The sequence below is a fragment of the Rana temporaria genome, chromosome 10 (assembly GCF_905171775.1).
Source record: "Rana temporaria chromosome 10, aRanTem1.1, whole genome shotgun sequence".
NCBI classification, from domain to species: Eukaryota; Metazoa; Chordata; class Amphibia; order Anura; family Ranidae; genus Rana; species Rana temporaria.
In genome coordinates, this window is record NC_053498.1 from 91999909 (window position 1) to 92023013 (window position 23105).

Genomic DNA, 23105 nt, shown 5'->3' on the forward strand with positions numbered 1-23105 from the left:
TCACTTTTGGGGTGACTGGCCCAAGACACCTGGCAATTACATTGTTCAAAAATAAAAATAGAAGAATTTTCATCTTCACAGCACCTGCTCCAGCTCTGGGCAAGGCAAGACTGAAGAAATATTTTTAGTAGAAATACTGTATAACATAGGTGTTTAGCTGAGAATCTTTAATGACTGGGTGTTGGTGAATGACGCATATTCTAAGAACAGATGCAGTGGGGGAAGATGTGTTTTAAGCAATGTATGTATAATAAGTATTTTTTTTCTAATTTAGTACAGGTAAGACAAACATGGCAATAGCAATTTCTGTGTGTAGACGTTTAGGAGATTAAAACATGGGTGAAAGTAAAAGTGGAGGCATCTGCCTATAGAAACCATCGGACTTCTGTTTTTATGTTCTCCCCTGTTTTGCAAAAATGTTGGAGTGTGGCCGATTACTCTAATAATTCCACTTTTACTTTCCTCCAAATGAAAACTGTGAACAAAAATATGTTTTGTTTGCCTGATGGCACAGAGGGGATAAGCATTGATATTCGAAATATAAAATGAAGACATATTCTATGCGATTGTTTGCTGCCTCAATGGAGTTTTAAATTTGGACTCTCTGAGGGTGATTTATGAAAACTGGAATAAACATTGAACTGTTACCATAGCAATCCAATTCTTTATTTGAAATGTGGTTGCTATGAGCAGTAGCCCCAATTTTTCCTAAAAAAAAATTCTCGGTTTTCATAAATCAGCGCCTTTGTGTTTAAAGTTTATGTCCGTTTTCATTCTCTTTCTCCTCTTTGCCTTTTAATGCAAAGCTGTTTTTTTCCCTGCAAAATAACTTCAGAATGTAAACCTGCTGCTTGCTGACCTGGTTTACTCCTGGTGCCAAATGAACCCAATGGGGAGCCTTACTGGTTAAAGCAATGACACAGTGACTTTTGGTGGATTAAAAAATATTATTATAAATTCAAATTGTACAACAAACTGCAACTATTACATTTTTTGTTCCTGGACTAGGAATAGTGCACTAGATGCACAAAACAGCTGATGTGCAATTGGAACTTTACTGTGAAATGATTTGTACTAAAGGTGTCCCATGAAGATGGATATGGTTCATAACTGATGTACCAGCGGCTGCTTGACTAAGTTCACCAATCTCCTATTTTCTGACATCAAGCTTACTTGCCTAAATTAAAAGGGAAGTGGATTTAAGTAACTTGTTGCTGACAAATTTTGAAAGAAGTCCAGAAAAATATCTACAGTTTCTTGGCATCACATGGCTTGCACTGCAAGATCAAACTTTTTTTTTAAAAGAAAAAACAAGTAATGTTGACCATTTTCTAACAGCTAGAACAGTAAATGTATGGCAAAACGTATCCGCTAATCATAAAGAACAATCTTGCCTCATTTTGAAGGAATTCATAATTGTAACTGATATTTTTTAACTTCATACTGGATTTACTCTTTGAAAAAAAAAATAGTAACATTATTGAGATCTCTGCTTCTTATCAAACTCAACTGACTGCATTCCTAAGACAAATGCCATGTGTTCTCCAAACTACGGAGATCTACTTTCCAGCAGCTCATCATATTGACTCTTACATGGTTTATGAGGCTTTTCAAGATGCATCATGGGAATCCAGGCTTCATGAATGTGTGTTTGTATGTTGGTTTCTATTTTCTTTTATAATCATCCATGTTTCTTTTTTATTCTTTTTTAATAAGTACCATAGCCCAAGGAAAGAAGTGACAGGTAGTATGACGGGTAGTATGCTCCCTTTAAAGAAGCAGTACTAGATAGGGAAATTTAAAACAAAATTGCTCTTACAACAAACATTCTAAGCGGAAACTTTTCTTTGGAGTTTTAAACATTTTAGTTTGATTTTAAGAATATGTCTACCTAAGCTAGGCAAATTAATTGCTGGTTGACTGTTAGCAGGATGGCAATTTTTTACATTTGTTTGGAGTAATGAAGGTATTCTTTAAAAGTAATGATTTTTTATTTCTTTTTTAATGTTTAGGATCTCTGTCTCCAATGTTAAATGTTAAAATATTTATGAGTAGAACCGCCCTACCCAAATTTAATGCTTAAGGCAATTAGAATGTAAAGCCTATGTATTTATGGACTGCATATCCCAAAACCTGACCTGAGTATGTGAATGGCACTGCACATTTTTACTGGCAGTATGACCAGTTAATCATAACTGCAACTAGAGCCACTTGAGGGGGACTTTTGATTTGACCACCAGCCATGGTGATGCAACTCATGGGCCCCATCTCTTTCCTGAGTATAAGCAGCCACACTTGCTGAATCCTTGATTGTCTAAAAATTCAACAAACTTTATTGCATCTTATACTGAACATGCATCAAATCCCTCCTCGCCAGAACCTGCTCCTTGTCCACTAATGTGTTCCACCATAGAGGTGATTAAATCTCATCTATTCCTTGAGGCTATTACTAAGCCCCTGCCCAGGGTGAAATGCTTTAGCGGAGAAGCAGGGCCTAGTAAGGAGGCCTTTGATTTATCTTTAGTACAAGATGGAAAAAGGTTATGTAATTTTTATTAGGAATAAAAAAGTATTTGGTGGAAATGCGGCTCTTTATGTTATGATTATGACCAGATAGACCATCACTTGTGATAACTGCTGTATTCCTGAATTCTGTAAAATCTCTCAGACCACTCCGTAATGAAAAAACAATCATTTCACTGCAAACATTGCATTTAGGAGCAATATTGCAAAAGTTACTCAGTGGGCAATTTAGTGACAAGTAAAACACTGTACCACACTGAAGTGGCCTTTATATTGAGGCCTAAGATGACTTTATCCTACACTTGGAACCTAACCTTATGGTTTCCTACTAGTTTTCTTTTATAAGAGGGTTTTTGTTCTTCCCTTCAGATACGTATATTTTTAGACATTTAGGTATTTCTTTGACATGCAATGTCCCAGGTTTGTATACTATGTATATATACTGTATATATGTGTATATTTATATATATTATATGCATGTATATGTATAATTACAGTTTACAGACATGCACAGTAGCAATTATTTAATAAACCCCCATAAATTATATGGAAAAAATACTATCATCTAGTACTGCTTCTTTAAATCGTTATAGTGAATAAAGTCAGACTGGTCCAGATGTTTCTGTTGTCACCTAAAGAGACTGTAAAGAGTAATATGTTTTAAAATGTTGTATCTACTCAAAACTAAAAACAAAAAAATGAAAATTTAGGCCCTAGACCTATTTTATTTTTAGCTTGCAAATAATAGCCTGTAGAGAATTCGATTTTCAAAGCACCTACGCTTCAAACAGTTTAAAAAAGCCCTTAGAGTTCCCTTCAGCTTTAGCCTGGAGCGCTGAATACAGAATTTATTGGAAGCGCAATGTTTAGCAGGATTTAGAAAGTAATGCTGAAGCTTCCTGAAGTCTGTTCGAAGCTTAAGCAGTACTAACGTGTTTAATCCTGTTAAAGCTACAGTCAACATTTCTTTAAGATCTGTATTCAACAGCACGGGACATGAATTCAGTACGTCTGTGCAGTACACGTGCATTTCTCCATGTTTTATTCCTTTATTTCCTAAACGTCCAGAAAAATTCCTGTTGATCTGCTAGAAATCCAGTGTGCTCCTTACTTGCAGTTTCATCTGACTACACAATGCATCCACTACAATGAAATCCCAAGCAGTGTTTTCAGGCCTGGCCAGTTCTCTCCTCCTGAATTACAGTGTTCGATAGTCCGGAAAGGTAGAACTAAGGCAGGGTTGATAATACAACCAGGTGATTCGTTTACAGAGGTACACGCAGAATAGAAATGACAACACTGCTCCTACTGCAACCGATAGGATGAAGTCTATGGGTAATCCAGCTAAGAACATAGTCAAAGACGAGAAATAACGTATAGCCATATCCAGTATATCTAGTTCATGGCATCGGGGGAGAGGAGAAGGAAGAGGGAGGAGGAATTGGGGGGGGGGGGGAGATAAATATATCACATGGGAAAATTCAGTACTCAGGGAACATCAAAAACAACAGAAGAACAGAAGTATAGAAACTAGTGAGGCCATCTAAGCAAGATTTCCTGATGAGCGTAAAAGGCAATGTTGTTAAAGAGGCAAAACATGGGGAAATTTGCATATATTTCAGAGATGTACTGAATATTTATTTTATTTTGCCCTGACACAATCTTCAAGAAAGCTGCTTAAAGCTTGATGAATGCTATAAAAAAGCTTGGCCATGCCGATGTTCTTTAGACTTTCATGCATGAACAAAGTTGCCCTTGTGTTTGGGGCCTTTGTGCCCTAATTCATACCCCTGAACAATACCTACTTGGAGAGCTCCAAGCTAAACCAACAGGGTAGATCTTTAGAACTCTTCACACATGCACATGCTTCTTTCTCTAGTGAATCTCCCCTTCTTCACCTTCCCAAAGTGCTGACACAGATATAAGATGATACTGCAGGTATGTCATACAAAACAGCCGGTTCTAATATCTTCCTGCATAGAGATAGCATCGGAGGTGTAAGGATTTAGCATGGCTGTTTCTGGGGTATGATGAGGTGAGTACAGTATATGGAAAGGAAAGTGCTTTATTAAGGGGTCAGATTAGTGTTAGGGTCAGGGATAAGGAATGTTAAAGATAGGTTTTAGGGTGTTGAAGTGCTTAGGGATGAATTTTTGATGACTGAGCCTCGGTTCACATTTGTGCGGTGCGGGACACTGCATGTGATTTGCACAGGTATCACACTGCATTCCTGTACAAATCACATGCAATGTCTGTGCGGTGCGATTTGAGACATTCTATTTGTATGGCTCAAATTGCATCCGCACCAAAATGGTGCAGGACCTTTATTTTTGCCGCACCTAAATCGCATCACACCCATGCAAGTCGATTCTTTCGCTGCATTTTGCAAGCTGTTTTAGGGTGTTGTTAACGCCCACAGTAGATCGCATTGACGCCATGCGATTTCAATGGGATGGGTTTCCTGCATCGCATCAGTGTGAACTGAGGCCTATGCCGCGTGCACACGATCATTTTTTTGGCATGAGAAAAATGTCGTTTTTCAAAAAGAAGCCTTTTTTAACCTTTCAACGGTAAATAATTTTAAATAATCAGAGAACCCATGCTAATTATTACTATATCTACAACTTATGGTTTAGCAGTGTGATGGTCATTGGGAATGTGGCTCCTTACATTTGTAGTCTTGGCAAAAAATCCCCCCTTATACAGAAATCAAAAGATCATTGGTGCCAAGGGTTACTTATTTAAGAGGTAGAAATTGCTCATTGGTTAATGAACCCTTAATAACCTGTAAATGAACCTTAAAGCGGAGTTCCACCCAAAAGTGGAACTTCTGCTTAAACCACTACTCACCCCCTTACATGCCACATTTTGCATGTCATTTTTTTTGGGGGGGAGTGGGAGCTTCAGTAGTGGTGGGACTTCCTGTCCCACTTCCTATTTCTGCCCAGTGACCTCTTAGACGATACGTCATATTGCCTTTTAGCGGCCCCTCCCTGTAGGTGATCACCTGGGACACATGACAGGTCCCAGGCGATCGCCTGTCCACTCAGATAGCGCAGCGCCGCTCACGCATGCGCAGTGAGTTCCTGGCCGTGAAGCCGAAAGCTGTCACGCCTGGGTTCCCACAGTTAGAATGGAGGCACCGGCGGAGAGGGGGGGATAGGAGCGGAGCTCCGGGCGTCGCGTTGCTGGACAGTGGAGCAGGTAAGTGTATGTTTATTAAAAGCCAGCAGCTATGCTTTTTGTAGCTGCTGACTTTTAATAAGCATAAAAAAAGGCTGGAACTCCGCTTTAAGACTCCATGAAACCTTGGATGAAAAAGGTTGCTATAGGTTCAACTTTCTGGCAGGGAAATAGAAAGGAATTTAAGGTGTGCTTTTGTTAAGAACAGTTGACAACATAGGAGCATTTAGACTAGCTGCATGACATGTTCTTGGTGTCAAAAGCTTCACAAAGCTTCAAAATGCCAGTGCTGAGCTGTTGAAGCCAAGACCATATAAAACAAGCTTAATGGAACATGCTTAGCATTTTTGGAGTGCTACAATCCCTTTAATATTTTTTTTATAAGGGGATTATTCCATATTGTAAAATATAGCGTAGTTATTGTTTACACACTAGAAAACCAGTCAGATTAAAAGACACTTTTGAAAGTAATTTGAAAATTCCTACAGTGCTACTGCATGGTAGCTAACCACTGCAGGTACCCCAAATCCCAAGGTTTAGTTAATAGCAAAATAGAGCTGATATGCAGGCAGTTGTACATTAGGTACTCTAAAATTATTGCAGGTCCATTTTAATCTACAGTCTTAATCTACAGGCTTCCCCGCCCTCCTGCCAAGAGAACATAATGGCTCCACAGGAGGGATTCCTCCATCAACAGAGACGATCGATGGGGGAATCAAGTGATTTTCTTTCCTGCAACCAGTGATTGCAGGAAAGAAGATCGCTCTGTCTATGGCTGGCCTTGAAAAGTGGTTGAAAAGCCTCAAGGTTTTTCACCTTAATGCATTCTATGCATTAAGGTGAAAAACCTTCTGCGCTGCAGCCTCCTCTCAGAGCCCCCCTTTTTGTTACTTGAGTCCGATCTGATCCAGTGATGTGCAAGCGGGGCACCCCAGAAGAAGAGGATTGAGGCTGCTCTGTGCAAAACGATTGCACAGAGCAGGTAAGTAAAGCCGTATTTGTTATTTTTCTTTAAAAAAAAAACGAGGGTTTCTCCGTTTTTTGTAGTACAGTGCAAATTAATGCTTACAATGTGTGTTTTGGTATGCTGTACTACAGGTGTGTTGGCAGCTACTGTACATGTGTGTTAAGTCTTAATGAACTGCAATGCAATGCACATAATACTGTGTGTTCACCTGCGTTGCAGTAGCATGCAGTAGAATGCATGTTTGATTGCACATTACCACAATACGTAGGTGTGAGACCAGCCGCAAAACCCCTTAGTTGAAAGACATGCATGATATTCTTTATCAGCTCAAGTAAATTACAACAGGTTCCAAAGTAAGCTGCTCATAATTCCTGCCAGAAATTTTATAGCATTACCTACAGTAGACATTCACATATTTACTGGAGGTATTTAGGGAACATTAATCCAGGATGATTTGTAATAGTCTTCAAAGGTGAAAGATTAATTCCAATATTTTACTAATTTTGTCCAAACTTTAGAAAGTAACATCAACACTCATCAGACTTATAGATACTCGGTGATATCTGGGGACACAGGCACAGTGTGATTTTTTTTCACTAATATTCCTATTGATTTATAATGTAACCAAGTAGGATAACATAGGATTAAAAGAGACTTCACTTAAAACTAAAAACCTTAGTTTTGAATGGATTTCCTTTTTAAGATCAAGGGAGGCTTAAGGCATTGCTGCTCCTTCCAATATGTATAAAATGGGTTATAAGAGTATAAATATATACATATATATATATGAGAAACCATAAAGACCGCAGTATTATCTCTCAGAAACTCACATTATTTTTACATGGTTAAAATGTGATGTATTTTGACAATTTTGTCTGTAAATAGGATACATTTGCTGTTCTTAAGTGCAAATTGAAAACAGAATTTTTCATTCAAAATGGTGTTTGTTCGCCAAAACAATGTTTGCCAAAAAGGGAAACACATTAAAATAAGATCTTATACTGACTGGCTGTTTTTGTTTGAATGACTGAGCATTTCTCAGGTTTGCACAGATGATATGATATATTATTATTCATACTGTAAGGATTTCTGTAAAATGTCAAACAGAATTGCAGTCAGGGACTTTAAAAGAAGAGGGTACTGGATATGGAGTTTTATACGTCAGCTCTTGTACTTATTAAATCTGGTCAGTGCATTTGCCTCTTATAAATGTGAACAAAGCAAAACCCCATCCATGTACTCACCAAAAATCAAGCACAATTCTACCTGGGTTGCAGCAGACAACACTGGCTGCATTCAATTTGCCGAAAGCATTACAGATGGTTGAAGTAACAAAAAATGTCTCCTACAGCAGCTCACCCCAGCTTAGAAGCCAAATTCCACCTCATTTAGGGTGTGTGTAAATATGCACATGCAACATGCTTTCAGATGCATTTACCTTGTGCTTAACCCTCCTCTTATGTTAGCTTTCTGTTACTATCCATGATGTTAACGGGTCGGTTTTGACCCGTGTCTTAAATCAGCCATAAAATACCCTTTGAACAATTATTTATCATCCAATTTGTTTCTTACCTCTTGGTTACCTTGTTAGGCTTCTTTATCCTTGAAAAGATTGGTTTTTAATATTTTTGGTGTGACCCCTTAGACCTTTCTTTTGATAGCATAACTCTCATTTTCAAATTAAAAAAATGGTAAAATAAACCTCAATAGAATAGAAATGTATTGGTCCTATGTTTCTTTACTTTATTTAGAGAAGCAGACAAGCAGGCAAAGAGATAGGCCCCTCCCTAACTACAGCTCACAGGGTTGAGAGGTGATTGGCTGTCAGTGTTACTAAGCAGAGAGAGTGTTTATGATTTCAGTTTTGGCACTTATTAGTGTCCTATAATCAGGGCTCAAGTCCTGCGGGAACGCGTGGGAACAGAGTTCCTGCACTTTTTTCACAGCAGGAACGCAGTTCCCTTTGCAGGACTAGAGAAGCCGAGCCGACCGAGCCAATCCTTCACTAAGTGGCGATGCCCAGCTCGAGTCACTTTTAGGGGAACTTGCTTCTTTCTAAATCCCACGATAACTCACGGCAGACCTCCGCGATGTCTCCTGGGAACAATGAAAAAAGCTCCCAGGAGACATTGCGGCATCGAGGAAGTGACGGAATACTCACACACTACCCGATGAATCCATATACAGGAAGCGGCCAGTAACATAAAGGATTACTAAGGTACAGTGGATCAGGAAAAAAAAGCATGTGGTTTAGTAATTATGCATATGAGCGTATCATTTTTTTGGTGGGGGAGTGAATCTTGGGTGGGAGTTCCCACACTTTTTTCCCCAGGACTTGACCCCTGCCTATAATCCTATATTATAACTGGGTCAGAATTGACCCTAACACCATAAACGTCTTAATTTTCACCACAGTATTTTATAATTTAGTGAAAAGGATTATTTTTCTATTACATTGTTAAATAGAGGTTCCTGACAAAGTAAAAAAATCTTGATGCAATAAACAAATTTATGTAATACTTATAGACATTCAAAACCTGAAAACGGGTTGGTTCTGACCCTAACACAAGAGGAGGGTTAAGATTGTTTTCAGATGTTTCAAAGTTCCTTCAGAGGTGCTCCTGACTTCTTTCTAAATTGTCACTTTGCCTATGCAATGTTTCCGGATAATCACCATGAATTCACCTTACCTACACTCCCACGGCTTCTTGTTCTTCTACAGCTGGCACAGAGATCGACTGTGACCCAGGGATAGCATGACATCATTGACCCAATCATATTGTCAATATTCCCATCGCACACATTCCTGGAATGGGCTCAAACATAATGGGTGCTGTAGCATCAATCAGCTGGAGACTGGAAACATCATAGATCAATGCACATATTTACCAGCACGCTACGGATCATCAAATGTCATCCAAAGCTTTTATTGAAGAATGATCACATCACATAGGACCTAATGCCACATTTCAGATCCACACAGGACCCCCTTGTCAGGCATGCCTGACCCTTTATCTCACGCCTGACAAAGGGGTCCTGTGCGGCTATAAAACATTGCACATGGTCTTTTATGATTTGATCATTCTTCAATAAAAGCTTTGGACGACACTCGATGATCCGTGGTTTTCTGGCAAAAATATGCATTACTCACCCGATCATGTGACATGATGGCATATAACAATTTAGTACACTGATCTTGCAGCTCCATACCATGACCAGGAAACCAGTAATTGCAGTCACACAACAAGAAGAAAGAGCACACTGTTTCGAGCAACAAAATAAACAACTTTATTATAGCAGAAAATAAAAATGCACTCACAAACTGAGCTGGAATTACAGTAGGTGTTTTACAGAGGTCATGTAGACATCCTGTGCTTGTGATTGGCCCACATACCTTGGCCAGTGGTATGGTTAACAGCCATATGATTGAATGTTAGGATTGGCATGAACCCAGACCTGCTCAAATAGATCACACAGGGTCAGCCTCACCAAGAGGGTTGCAAAATATCTCCTCTCACTTCAAGGTCATCATTGCTGTGACGAGTTTTGGGGGGTTCCCCCTTTGTCAATCCTGAAGTTTTGGAAAGCCTAGAGGCTTGACAAAACATTTCGCCATAGCAACTACTTGGGAAGGGATACTATGAAAAACCTTTTGGCAATGTAGATGCCACCAATATCTTTTGGAGCAGGTCCTGGTTCACACTGATCCCAACAGTCATCCAATATCCAGCTGTCAACCACACCGCTCTCAATAATGTATGGGTAAATCACAAGCAGGGGGTGCCTACGCAATCAATGCCAAATGCTTAATTCCAGCCGTTTGGGAGTGCACTTTAATTTTCTGCTTGAATAAAATTATGTTTTTCTTTGTGCACTTTTTATGTTAATAGAATTACTGGCTTAACTGGTCACGGTGTGGCATTGCTATTCAATATAATCCATAGTGTGTTGGTACTGGATAATTTTGATGAACTTCAAGCTATATTCACATTTTTTCTCTGTTAATTTGTGCATGTACCATCTAGCATTTTGGAAATTGGGTAGTTGTGCCACATATATTTTTCTGATGTCAACATACCCTTATAGCAGCGCTCCAGTTTCTCAATTTCTCCATTTCATGAGTTTAGGTATACTCCTGGCTGTGGTCACACAACCATTTCTGTCCTGTTTTCCCAATTGTGTTCAGCTTCCCTTACTACTGTATTGCTACAGGGATGGTATAACAGTCTGCCTAACGCTGCTAATGGGTTTTCCTTACACAGTCTGACGCTCACTGTCTTGCACAGTGAGCTGTAAAAGGCAGAACATCTTATGTGACAAGTGGCCTCTATGCAGATGAGCACCTCAGTGACCTCAGAGGAGATTATGGAGAGAAGAAGAACAAAACTGTCATGTGACCTCAACTTTTTATTACTTTTTTAAGTCTTCTAATATAATAAACATTGATCTTTAAACAGGGACAGGAGGTAGTATTTTATTGGATAACTGGAGCTCTGCCTTAATTGTCTGGGGTTAAGAAATGATTTATCAACATGGCCGAGAAGAAGGGGCATAGTATCAAATTAGGTAAATGTAAACAGGGAAAAATCAGACTTCTTACAAATCAAGTATTTGTTGGCATCACCAAATAACATACTGTATTTTTGTTTAAAACATTGCCCCTATTCTGTAATAAAAGGTGCTGCTCTGGGTTCCATGGTGTCAGGTAAAGTCTAAGTAAAACTTAAATGGTGAAAAAAATCCTTTGAACAAATATGTATGTGTGTGCTCAAAACATTTTTTTTTTTTAATTGTACATTGAGGCATCAGGTAAACCTCACAAAGGCTAAAATGGGCTCTGGTATATTGCTGCGTATCACCTAGAGCCTTACACACCACACTGTGTGTTCTAACTTTGGACACACAGTGCGGTGTGTAATGCTTTGTACACACGTATGGGTTTCCCGTCCGAAAAACTGCCATGAGAACTTTTGGCCGGGAATCCTGCCCATGTGTATGCTCCATCGCAGTTTTCCCGACAGGAAAAACTGCAAAGAAAAAAAAAGAGAACTAGCTCTCTTTTTTCCCGCCAGGGTTTTTAAGCCGTCAGTTTTCCTATGGGAATAGACTGCGGTGGAGCATACACACGGCCGGGTTTCCCGACCAAAGCTCTCATGGCAGTTTTCCTGACGGGAAACCCTTACGTGTGTAGGGGGACAAAGTAACCGACCAGGTTCTTGGTTTTCCCCTCGGGTTTCCCAGCAGTAAAAAGTCCGCCGGGAAACCCGTACGTGTGTACTAGGCATAAGGCTTTAGTCTAGGTGATATGCAGCAATATACCTGAGCCCATTTTAGCCTTTGTGAGGTTTACCTAATGCCTCAATGTTTGTTACATTAAGGATTCAATTCTGTTTGGCAACTGTAATTGTTAATAAGTTTTAAATAAAGAAGAAAGGAAAGGGATCTGCGGTGGCTCAACGCGATTGGCACTGCGCTGACAAGCCATTCACCTCTGCAGCTAGGGGTTCGGATCCCGGTCTCGGCTACATGTGAATTGAGTTTGATGGTCTCAGCCCGGCTCCCGGTGGGTGTGCTATGCGAGGCAAGCCTGCGCTTAGTACGCCTACCCCCCCCCCCCCCCTAACAACCACCACACTTACACGCACTCGAAATTGGGTTAACATGCACGCACTTTGACCACACGGTCTCTAAAAAGAGAGGCGAAGGACTAACGGGGCTGGTTGAGTCCCTCTGCCCCATTGGGCTTCAAAGCAGAGCAGGTAGGACGGGCTGTGTGGGAGGACCCCCTCACACACCCGCCATTGCCACCCGGGGCATTGAGAAAGGAGGCAGATTGCCTCTGGGGGAGGCCTGCCTACTCCCAACTCCTGCAGTCCGGCTCCTCTCTCGAGTACACGCACAAAAATACACTTAAAAAAAAAATAAAGAAGAAAAAAAATTTACGCTATGAGGAGCCCATTTTCTTTTTGATTGCCACAAGGTTAACCCTTGGATTATGGGCCGCAGCAAGGAGACATTGATCGGAGCCTGTCCTGGGGATTCCTTGGTCACGGAGACCGCTTAAGCACGTTGGACCTCTCTTATCGTACGATAATGAGGGTAAACATCTTTTGGTCAGTAGGGACATTTACTTCACTTACCAGTTGACTGGGGACACCTTTTCAACTTTATATCATCAGCGTGTGGAATTTCAACGAAGAGCACACACACATACATATTTATTCTAAGGAGTTTATTCACCGTTTTAGTTATGGACTTTTATTTTAGTATAGTTCTTGCATGTATATTACACAATTTCCATGATTGCACTATTTATGGGTGTACAAGTTGCTAATTGCATGCGCTGTTTGCACAAATATTTTAGATATTAATTTTCAAGGTGCGAGTGTTTATTTTTTCACAAAGTCTAAGTAAAGATTACATGGTCTCTCACTACTGTGTGCAATGTGGGTGTATGACATCATTTGAGAAGTCTGTGCCTTATCAGTAAGATAAGAGAAAACTCTGCTAATGTAAAGGACAAATACGGCTGCACACATAAAATGTGTTGCAAATGATACATAGAAAGTTTGATTTTAAAAGTACACTTTAATAAAACGCTTTAGCTGTCCATGTCTATATGGTTAAGTACAAAATATTAAAAAGCTCTAGGCTTTCCCCTGATAGAAATCTGGAGTCTGCCATTTCTGATTTCACCTAATGAAAATGCTAGTTGCCTGGCTGTCATGCTGAGTCACTATCCCAGAACAAGGGCACAGGGTCAGCAAAACAGCCAGACAACTAAAATGTTCAGAAAAAAGTGACTTTATATCTCCTAGGATGGTCTTCATATAACACCATACACGGGGGTGACTATGATCCAAAGAATACAAAAAGACATCATACCACAAAGTGGATTAAAGCAATATCTATTTGCTGAATTAGTGAAAAAGTCCATAGACATATTACAATGTATGTTACAATGTTACATTGTGTTACAAAAAGGTAACAGGCACTGCAGCATTAATTGTTGGCATTATATATTTCAGCTAAAATATACACATTATAGAAAGTACTTATACATAGACAATATCACTAGACATTTTATGATTCAACATCATTTCCGAGTAACAACATCCTGTGCCAGTCAGGTATGTAGATTTGAACAGTGCTACATAGTGCCTGGAGAACTTTGCAAGAACAAATATTCTTTGTCCAATGGCTGGGTGCTCAACCTGTGGCCCTCCAGCTGTTGTGGAACTACAAATCCCATGATGAATTGGGAGGCTGGCAGTTACAAACGTAACTCCCAAAAGCAAATGCCTGATGGGACTTGTAGTTTTGCAACAGCTGGAGGGCCACAGGTGTAGCACCCATAAGTCTTGTTTTGTGTTCATACAGACTATACAACATAAACATTTTCTAGCAGACAACAATCATAAGTACTCCTTGACATGAAATGTTCCTGCTATGTTCCCAAGTAGCAATAAAGGAACCAACAACACAACCCCAAGAAATTCAGAGATTGCAACTCATGATCTCCTTCATAAATGCAGTCTATAGCAATGCTGATCTTCTCAATTTAAGCCTGGTACCCACTATGAGTTTTATTTTTGGTCGAACAAAAAATAACTGTCCGCTCTGGTCATAGCCACTGTACTAACTATGCAAGGTTAGCACAGCGCTCTCCCCTGCTGAGCTGTTGTGTGAGACAGGGGGACGACCATTCACCAAAACACTCCGATCAGCGCTCTCTGCCATTGGCTGAGAGCACTGATCGGGAGTCGGTAGGCTGCTGGTTTTCCAGCATGTTTGTCCGAAAGAGGCCGGCTTCTGTTGGACAGGGTAGCATACACATGGGCCGAGTGTCGGCATTTTTTTTTAAACCGGCCGATGTCTCCCGACGTTTGGCCCGTGTATATGGGACTTTAGTTTATTCTGAGTCACTTATCTACAACAAATATGCAGGTAGTGAAGAACCCTGGCAAAGTACACTTCTTTCAGATCAGTGACTCCAAAGAGAAGATCAACATTTTATTAGGAGAGCTTATTTTTCAGAATGGGATTACCTATGAATTCTTTCATGACAAATTTCATTTAAGCACAGCCTTCAGTTTTCTTATGAAATTGATATTGTAATGCCCCGTACACACGATCTGGCCTTTTCCCGGCCAAAAGCACATCGGAATTTGTTCTATATTTAAACTCTGATGGAATTCGTCAGAATTTCTCAGATGGGGCACACACACGGTAGGAATTTCCGATGGAAAAAGTCCATCTGACTTTTTCCATCGGAAATTCCGATCGTGTGTACAAGGCATTAGACAGGACAGTGGGGCTCCATTGACACTTGTAGGACTCCAAAGTTGCAGCGATTTTGGAGTGCAACTTTGATGTAACTTTGGATGGGTGTTACTTGGATAAGACTTTGGCTTTGACCAGTAATAATGGACAACTTGCATAACTGTTGCATTGTAAATCATTCAGGTACGACTTTCATGCAACTTTTGAGGGTTAACATTGAAGTCTATGGCCCTCAAGTTGTATGAAAGTCAGACCAAAGTAGTGCATTAACTACATTGTAGATGCTGCAACTTTAAGTTGCACATATATGAACAGTTATCGTTGGAAAACATGGGGAACAACTTGTCATGCAACTAATGTCCAAAGATCCCAAAAACGCACAAGTGTGAATGGAGCCTAAAATATTCAGTTTTGCCGTATTCATCCCAATCTTGTTCTATTATACCGGAACAGAAGTATCTTATATCGTCTGAGAAAAGCTCACATATCTGTCTATAGTTTATTATGACAGCAACTACAAATGTTTCCCAATATACACAGTAGATAATTCAGCGGTCTGAACAGTTATAACTGAAAGTATGTGATAAAAGCCATTTGCAATGTTTATTGATTTTCCATAAGAATAGAGCCATGTTGTAAGTAATTAGTTATTTTCTACTTTTACGTGTCATTGCTTAGAGACCCGATCTTATTTCATATAAATATATTAAACTGTGGTTCTCCAGCTATTGCCAACTACAGACTAAGCTGCAAATGCACCATGGGACTGGGTTCTCTTCCCGAGTGGGAGCTACAGGTTGTCAGCATGGTCACGGTTTTTCCCAAACAGCATATTTGCACTGGATGCTGCTTTCTCTTATCAGGGACAGTATTTGTTTGTCCCTTCACACAGAGAATGCATGTACAGGTACTATATACTATCATAGTCACACTTTCCATACACTTTGCACAAATGCCTAATCAAATCCAATATCAAGAATAACAAAAAATATAATGCCATCATAAGCTGCAAAGCAGAGTACCCAGTACCCAACATAGCCCAACTCTCCATGACCAGGAACTGCAACTCAAGGTTTTGTGTGGAGGGTTTAACCCATGTTTTACCATATGACAGGGTAGGTCCTTGGCAGAACGAGAATAGAGTTCTCTTTTCATCTCTATTTTTATATCAAATTATTTATTTTGCGTCTAAATTAATTCTATTTTACTCTGGTAAATAGCTGGCCAACATCTACCCTAGTATACTGTACATTGATATGCTTTAGGTGATGAACTGAATTGTCAGAATAGATTTATAATGACAGCTAGTGATAAAAATATGTGTGTTACTCTTATCCTGTTTTATCCTTATCCTATTCATAGGCATCTGATGCCTACTCATTCAAGCCTCATCAATCTTTTTTCCCCACTGACTTCACTTCCCATGCACATTCGCTCTAGCCCTAGCCTAGAATATTCCCTCATAGCACATCCTACAACAATCATTTTGCAACTTTCGTTTTCTTTTCAGTAACATCTGTTCACCTGTGTTATGTTCTTGTGTTATTTTAATACATAAAATAAATTATTCTTGTATACAGCTGTTTCACATATTTATGTCCTATGTCTCCTAGCGGGCTTGGTAGTAATAGTTGGTTGAATCAGGGCATTTCTGCCAAGTCTTCACTTTGCTTCGCCATGGAATCAGGGTCTTCTGCTGAGAAATTATTAGGTTGAGACATAATGTCTGTGAAGGCTCTCATTTATCCAGGTGTTAGTATATCTAGTAACAGACACATTTAACTGGACTAGTTCTGTAATATTAAATATGTTTCATAGCTTGGATAAGTTACAAAACTTCTTCAACATGGAACAAGTACAGTTGATTGTGACTAACTACTACTAGATATAGCCAGTTGAAATGTATAATCCTTCCAGCTCCAGTCTACCTGGTGGTCGCCTCTCATTTGGAAGTGATTGAACACCTCAAGTAAGTGCCTTCTATAGGACACTGAAGCCATCACAACTGTATGCCAAAGTATTTGGTAACATTTCTTATTCTTCTATGGATAATACAGCCATTGCTTTGACTTCTGTAGAATGGAGTACTGTATTATTTATTTTGCGGCATTGACTCTTCCCACTGAGCTATCTGGTATGCTGGACAGTTCCCTGCCTGATCTGCTGGACAAACCTATCTGATCCGTTGGACAAACCGGCTTGTCTCTTGATTGCTGTTGAACCTTGAACCCCTTCCTCCTCCCATGAACTTGTCTCAGCACTTCCTCTTTGCCAGGTTATTGTGCCTTCTCAGCCTGTGTTTTGCTATTTGTCTGCCCAGCTGCCATCTGTATTTGCTACCACTCGTGTTTGACCTTGGCTTGTTCCTTGATTACTCTACTGCCTGATCCCAACCTGCAACCACTCGTGATTGGTCTCTTCACTTGTTTATTGACCACACTGCTGTTTAACCCTTATCTGCTACTGGACCCCGGCTTGCTCACACCCTGGTGGGGCAAACCCGACGACTGCAAACCTGGTACTAGCTCGCAGCTAAATCCATCTCCACCATCAGGAGCTCTGGTGAACACCAGCTAGTACTTAGACTCCGCACCTCAGGTGAGCCTGTGTCATCTGCCAGAAGTGACTCTGTATACCTGTCCTGCAACTGCTATAGCTACTGGTCTTCAAGCCCGACGCCTGATCATGACAACAGCATTCTGAAGTTAAAGCAATAACAAATTTACTAGTAATACTTTTGCTCTGTGAGTACTGTCAACATTTTGGCACAAAAATTAGTAATTGTCATACTGATTTGGGCCTATCCTTGGGGTTACTTCGGAGGGCATGGCTGCTACCAGGCCAATGAGGTCAGCTGGTGTTTTATCCCATTACATATTGTATATGCAGATATACAGAATTGAATGAATATATCATGCATATCACCTTTCTTATGCTTCCCTTTTTCCATTCATTTATCTGCTGTTTAAGTATGCAATATGCTTATTAGGTTTAAATAAAATGAGCATTAGACTTTAGTCTGAGATATTAGAAGGTATTCAGATTTTACACCAGAGCTCCAAGGCTTTTAGTTCTGCCACTGGACCTAAGTATAATGATCACATAACTTAGACAGTGTTTAATCTTTAAATTTAAACGTATATTTCATTACAATTTACATTTATAATAATCGTAACATCTTTGATCATGTTTTCTTTCAACGTGATCTTAGAACACATAGCTGATTTTCTCTCTTTTGTTCACCATGTGACTGGAGAAGGTCACCTTTTCTATAATACTGTTGAGGTCATATGTAAATACTTTAATCAGAACCTGGCACCAGCAGCCTATAGCTGACCATATGTGTCCACACACAGGGCTACTGGGAATCTGATAATCAGGTCAACAAAGATATTGCAGGCAATTTTCTCAAGAATGCTGTAAACTGGGTACATGATTTAAAGATGCTGGTTTACACTGAGACCAGTTCACAGTTTATTACATCAGTTTATTAGCTCTCATAGAGGAGATGAGATGTCAAAGGATTTTTTTCCTTCAAGGACAGGTCTTGAGTCACGTTCACCTTGAAGGATGTCACAAGGTCATTGGATGACAGGAGCTGAGCGATCATTGGTAACTGTCCTCTTCAGTTTAACATGAGCAAATGGGTTTCTTCTTTAAAAATAAAAAACAAAAAGTTTGTAGAGACTAAATACAATAAACGGCTATACATTTTTTTAAATATACAGCTTGAAGCTCACAGCAGAAATCTAACATGGAGGCCGTGGCCATACTGGGGGAAATAACATGGTGGTCCACCTCAGGTACAGCCATGTTGGGGATACTTTAGGACAGCACCTCCTTTCAGATGCACAATACTGTGTTGAATGTGGTTCTACAGGGAAAAAAAACAGCAGCTCCGTCAGACCACAGATACAGAGGCAGCACAGAATTAAAGAAAGCCTTCCAAGGAACTCGTATGTGTCACATGACACATTCAGGAGAACTTACTTTGCTGGGTGTAGTTCTATCCAAGGTTTAGTAACTATTTTAATGGAGGAAGTTTGCTAGGGAAAAGGGGGTTTGCTGAGGTAGGGGGAGTTTTGCTGGGGGTTAAGGGTTTTTGCTAGCGGGGGGTTTTCTGGGGTGGGGGCGGAGTTTTTTTTGGTGGGCGGTATATCTTAGGGAGGGGGATTGTTGCTGGTGGAGGTTTCTGCTGCACGAATGATTTTTTTTTCTGCTGGTTGGGGATTTAGCTGGGGAATGAATTGGGATTAGGGGGGGGGGGGTGTTTTGCTTGTGGGGGAGATAAAGGAAAAACATTTGGCCATATATGGTCACATTCGCCCATTTAGTGTCCGCATTTAGTTATGAATGCCCATTTGTTATCTGTAGATTTTCACAATTGCTCATATTTTTATAATAGGCTGTTTTCTGCATGCATATTGCAATGATTGCCTATTTTCTGCCTACATATTGTAACAGTTGACTGATTGCTGATGTACATTATGGACAATTGTCCATATGAAGCCAACTTTGTTTTCTGGCTAGCCATTTCGTGAGTATGTATTGCAGATGATCATTTTACTATCATTTAGTGCCTGCACTCCACTATTATCCTTATGTTTTGCCATGGTGCACAAAGTGCACCGCTATTAAACCCTTGAATTTTATGTTACTTAGCATGCCATTATTGTCCCCGTCAGTGGCTGCTGGTGCTCAATATTTTGGGAGGAGCGGGCAAGCCACCAATGACAACCCCCCCCCCCCCCCGCATTGGGAGACGGATGGGAATGTGGCGACCCCCCCACAGGAGACAGACGGGAATGTGGTACGCCCCCCTCGGGAGATGGACAGGAATGTCGCTGAGTGCTCTGCGCCCTGAGTCCACCCTTTTTTAAGCCAATTAGAGCCTCGTGCTTAAAAAAACTATTGAAATCCATGTGTCTGGCGTCCTGCATATAGAGTAGGGGGCCAGATGCATTGATTTGACGGACTGCCACTGGTCCCTGTGTGTCTCTGTGGTGCACTATGTGCCACTATTAAAAAAAAATTATTTAAAGTGCAGTTTGTTTTCTTTTGGGGGGGCTCACTACACATGCTTCTATTTCAACGTAAATGCTTGTTTGCGCTTACCTGGAAGGAGATGCTGCGGGGCTTCCAAATTGATTTGCTAACTGAAATAGAAAATAAAATATAATTTTGTTCTTTGTAAAACACCAGCTGCATTGCAAATTTTTTTCAAATACAATTTTGTAACTAAAATAGAAAAAAAATTTAACATGCATATTAACTGTAGTTGACACTAACAAAAAATGATTGTTTTCGCTCATTTTTTGTTCTGATGTCACATGGACAGGAAGTAAGAAAAAAAATCACCTCAATAGGTTCAGAGGCAAAAAGAAATGGGGCAATAAACTAAACAAAAAAACGATTAGGGTTAGGCTTAAAAACCTGCACTTACTCGTAGGTTTGTATTAAGGTGATAATGGGAACACCCAGAAACCCCTTTGTGAGACACCAAGGTATGTGGGTGAGTAGTAATAGTAATAGAAGTTACATTTAATTAGGACTATAATGATGAAGACATTTTGCTGCTCATCCATCCAGGTTCTCCAGTTCTTGTGTCAGGGACATACCCAAAACTGAAAGAGCGGCTTGGATGAGAGCTTTCGTGCTTTTATTATTACAAAACAAGTTCAGCTGAATGTGATAAACTATCTATACCTTGATCTGGCGAACTGAGAACCTTCACCAACAAACAAAGCATGAATAAGCCTACGACACTACATCTGTGAATAAAATATCACTTTTGGCTGGATTGACCTTTAAATTGATGCCTACTGATGGAAAACATACCTGCACCAGGTCCGGGCTGATCATGCTGTATGGCCGCTGCCGGAAGGTGCTTATACGTGGTGAAGGTGTGTATCTTACTGCTTCTAGCCGAAGATTTTCAGAATCTGGGATTGTAACACCAACTTTGTCCAGATTTCCAGTGCTGCTACTGTTTAATTTACTAAGAGGAAAACTGGAAATACAAATAATATGGGGTATAGGGTTACACAATATATTGTCACAGAGAGTTCTTCTTACCAAGCAAGAAAAATCATCAATACATGTATTATGTTTAAGCTATGTCAATCATCGCTTGCAGACATCAGGCCACGTAGGTGCAAGCTCAGGAGTGATAATGACCATCGCAATCATTGGAAAAGGTAATTATTATGCAAGGATAAAGTGCTGGAAAACCTCTGGGAGCATTCAGGTGTGCTCAAAGCATCAAGCCTTTCTTGCAATGGTGGAGAAGCAATTACAAACCAACAGTGTCAGATTTCTGACCAAGCTTTGTTCTCAGTGGAAAAATTGCCCATACATGACCAGCTCAGAGAAATTTGGTGATGACTGGAAAATGCAGCAACTAACTCACCCTTGCAGCCTATGTTATCTCAATGGAACATTAATAATCAGCTAGAAAAATCCAGCCAGATTGATCAATTCTTCCCTTAATATGCACTTGCTTGCAGACAGCAGGCCATGAAGGTGCAAGATCAAGAGTGATAATGACCATTGAAAGCATTGGAAAAGGTCATTACTATGCAAGGATATCCTCTAAAGTGCTGTAAAACTTCTGGGAGCATTACATAGTTACATAATTGGTAAGGTTGAATAAAGACAACAGTCCATCCAGTTCAACCTGTGTAGGTGTGTTTGTGTAGAAAAATAATTTCCCACAACCCTGTATATTGTTTTCGTTAAGATGCCCGTCGAAGAGCATTTTAAAACTATCTATGCTTCCTGCCGATACCACTGAGAGAGTTCCACATCCACATCCTTTCTGCCCTGACAGTAAAAAAAAACCCTAGGCAACCAAAAGACCTGACCACTGGGCCAGTAAAAGAGCGCAGCACGCTTCGTGCATGTGTAGAAGGGACCCGGGCGTGAAGCTACAATGCTTCACTGCCAGGTTCCCTTACCGGCAATGTCGGCGGCAGCACTTGGCAGCACTCGGCAGTGCCGATATTGCGCTTGTAGTCGTTCCTCATAATTAAGATCCTCCAGTCCCCATATTAGTTGCCCTTCTCTGGAGTCTCTCCAGCTCCAGCACATCCCTTCTGAGTATTGGTTACCAGAACTGGACGGTAACAGAGTTTTGTAAAGTGGCAGAATAATCACTTTATCTCTGGGGTAAATTCCCTTTTTTATGCATGCTAATATTCGCTGGCTTGGGTAGCCGCAGCTTGAAACTGCATGCTATTGCTCAGTCTGTCATCTACTAGGACCCCTAGATCCTACTCCATCTTGGAAGCCCCTAGGGGTTCTCCCCCTAGTGAGTAACTTGCATTTATATTTTTACCCCCAAGTACATTACCTTACATTTGTCAATGTTAAACTTAATTTTCCATGCAGTAGCCCACTCCATTCATTTATTCAGGTCCTCTTGTAAAGTTTCTTTATCCTGCTGTGTTGTTATTGCCCTGCATATTTTTGTGTCGCCAGCATACACTGAGATCGAGCTATTTATTCCATCCTCTATATCATTTATAAATAAATTAAACAGAATTGGTCCCAGGACAGAGCCTTGGGGAACCCCACTAACTACTCTAGACCATTCTGAGTATACATTATTTATCACAACCCTTTTGACACGCCCCCATAGCCAGTTTTCTATCCAAGAACAAACCTTATGGTCCATGCCTACAGACCTCAGATTAAACGTTTGTGGGGGACTGTATCAAATGCTTTAGCAAAATCCAAATACACCACATCCACCGGCCTTTGTCCAAATGGCACCTCACTTCCTTGTAGAATGTTAATAGGTTGGTTCGGCAAGAGCGACCTTTCATAAACCCGTGCTGATTACCGCATATTATACTGTTTTTGTAAGCAAATTCTTGGATATAGTCCCTTATTATCCCCTTCAATAGTTTACAAACTGACTGACGTAAGACTGACAGGCCTATAGTTCCCAGGAATAGATCTTTGCCCTTTTTTGAATATTGGTACCACATGGGCTTTTCACCAATCAGCTGGTACCAATCCTGTCAGTATGCTGTCCTTGAAGATTAGGAATAGCGGTCTGGCAATAACCTGACTGAGTTCTTTAAGGACTCTCAGGTGTAGGCCATCTGGTCCTAGTCATTTATTTATGTTAAGCTTATCTAATCCC

General features: G+C 40.3%; 1 protein-coding gene across 1 annotated transcript in view; it reads right to left on the reverse strand.

Annotated features, from left to right (window-relative positions):
• Nucleotides 1-15545: 15545 nt before the first annotated feature.
• LOC120915307 (brain-specific angiogenesis inhibitor 1-associated protein 2-like) overlaps nucleotides 15546-23105 on the reverse strand; it is a 189585-nt gene continuing 182025 nt past the window's right edge. The window contains exons 12-14 of the mRNA XM_040325687.1: nucleotides 20795-20966; nucleotides 20072-20112; nucleotides 15546-18610 (exon numbers count right to left, since the gene is read on the reverse strand). Coding sequence (XP_040181621.1) covers nucleotides 18538-18610; nucleotides 20072-20112; nucleotides 20795-20966 — 286 coding nt within the window. The 3' untranslated portion in view covers nucleotides 15546-18537. The remainder of the gene's footprint in view (nucleotides 18611-20071; nucleotides 20113-20794; nucleotides 20967-23105) is intronic.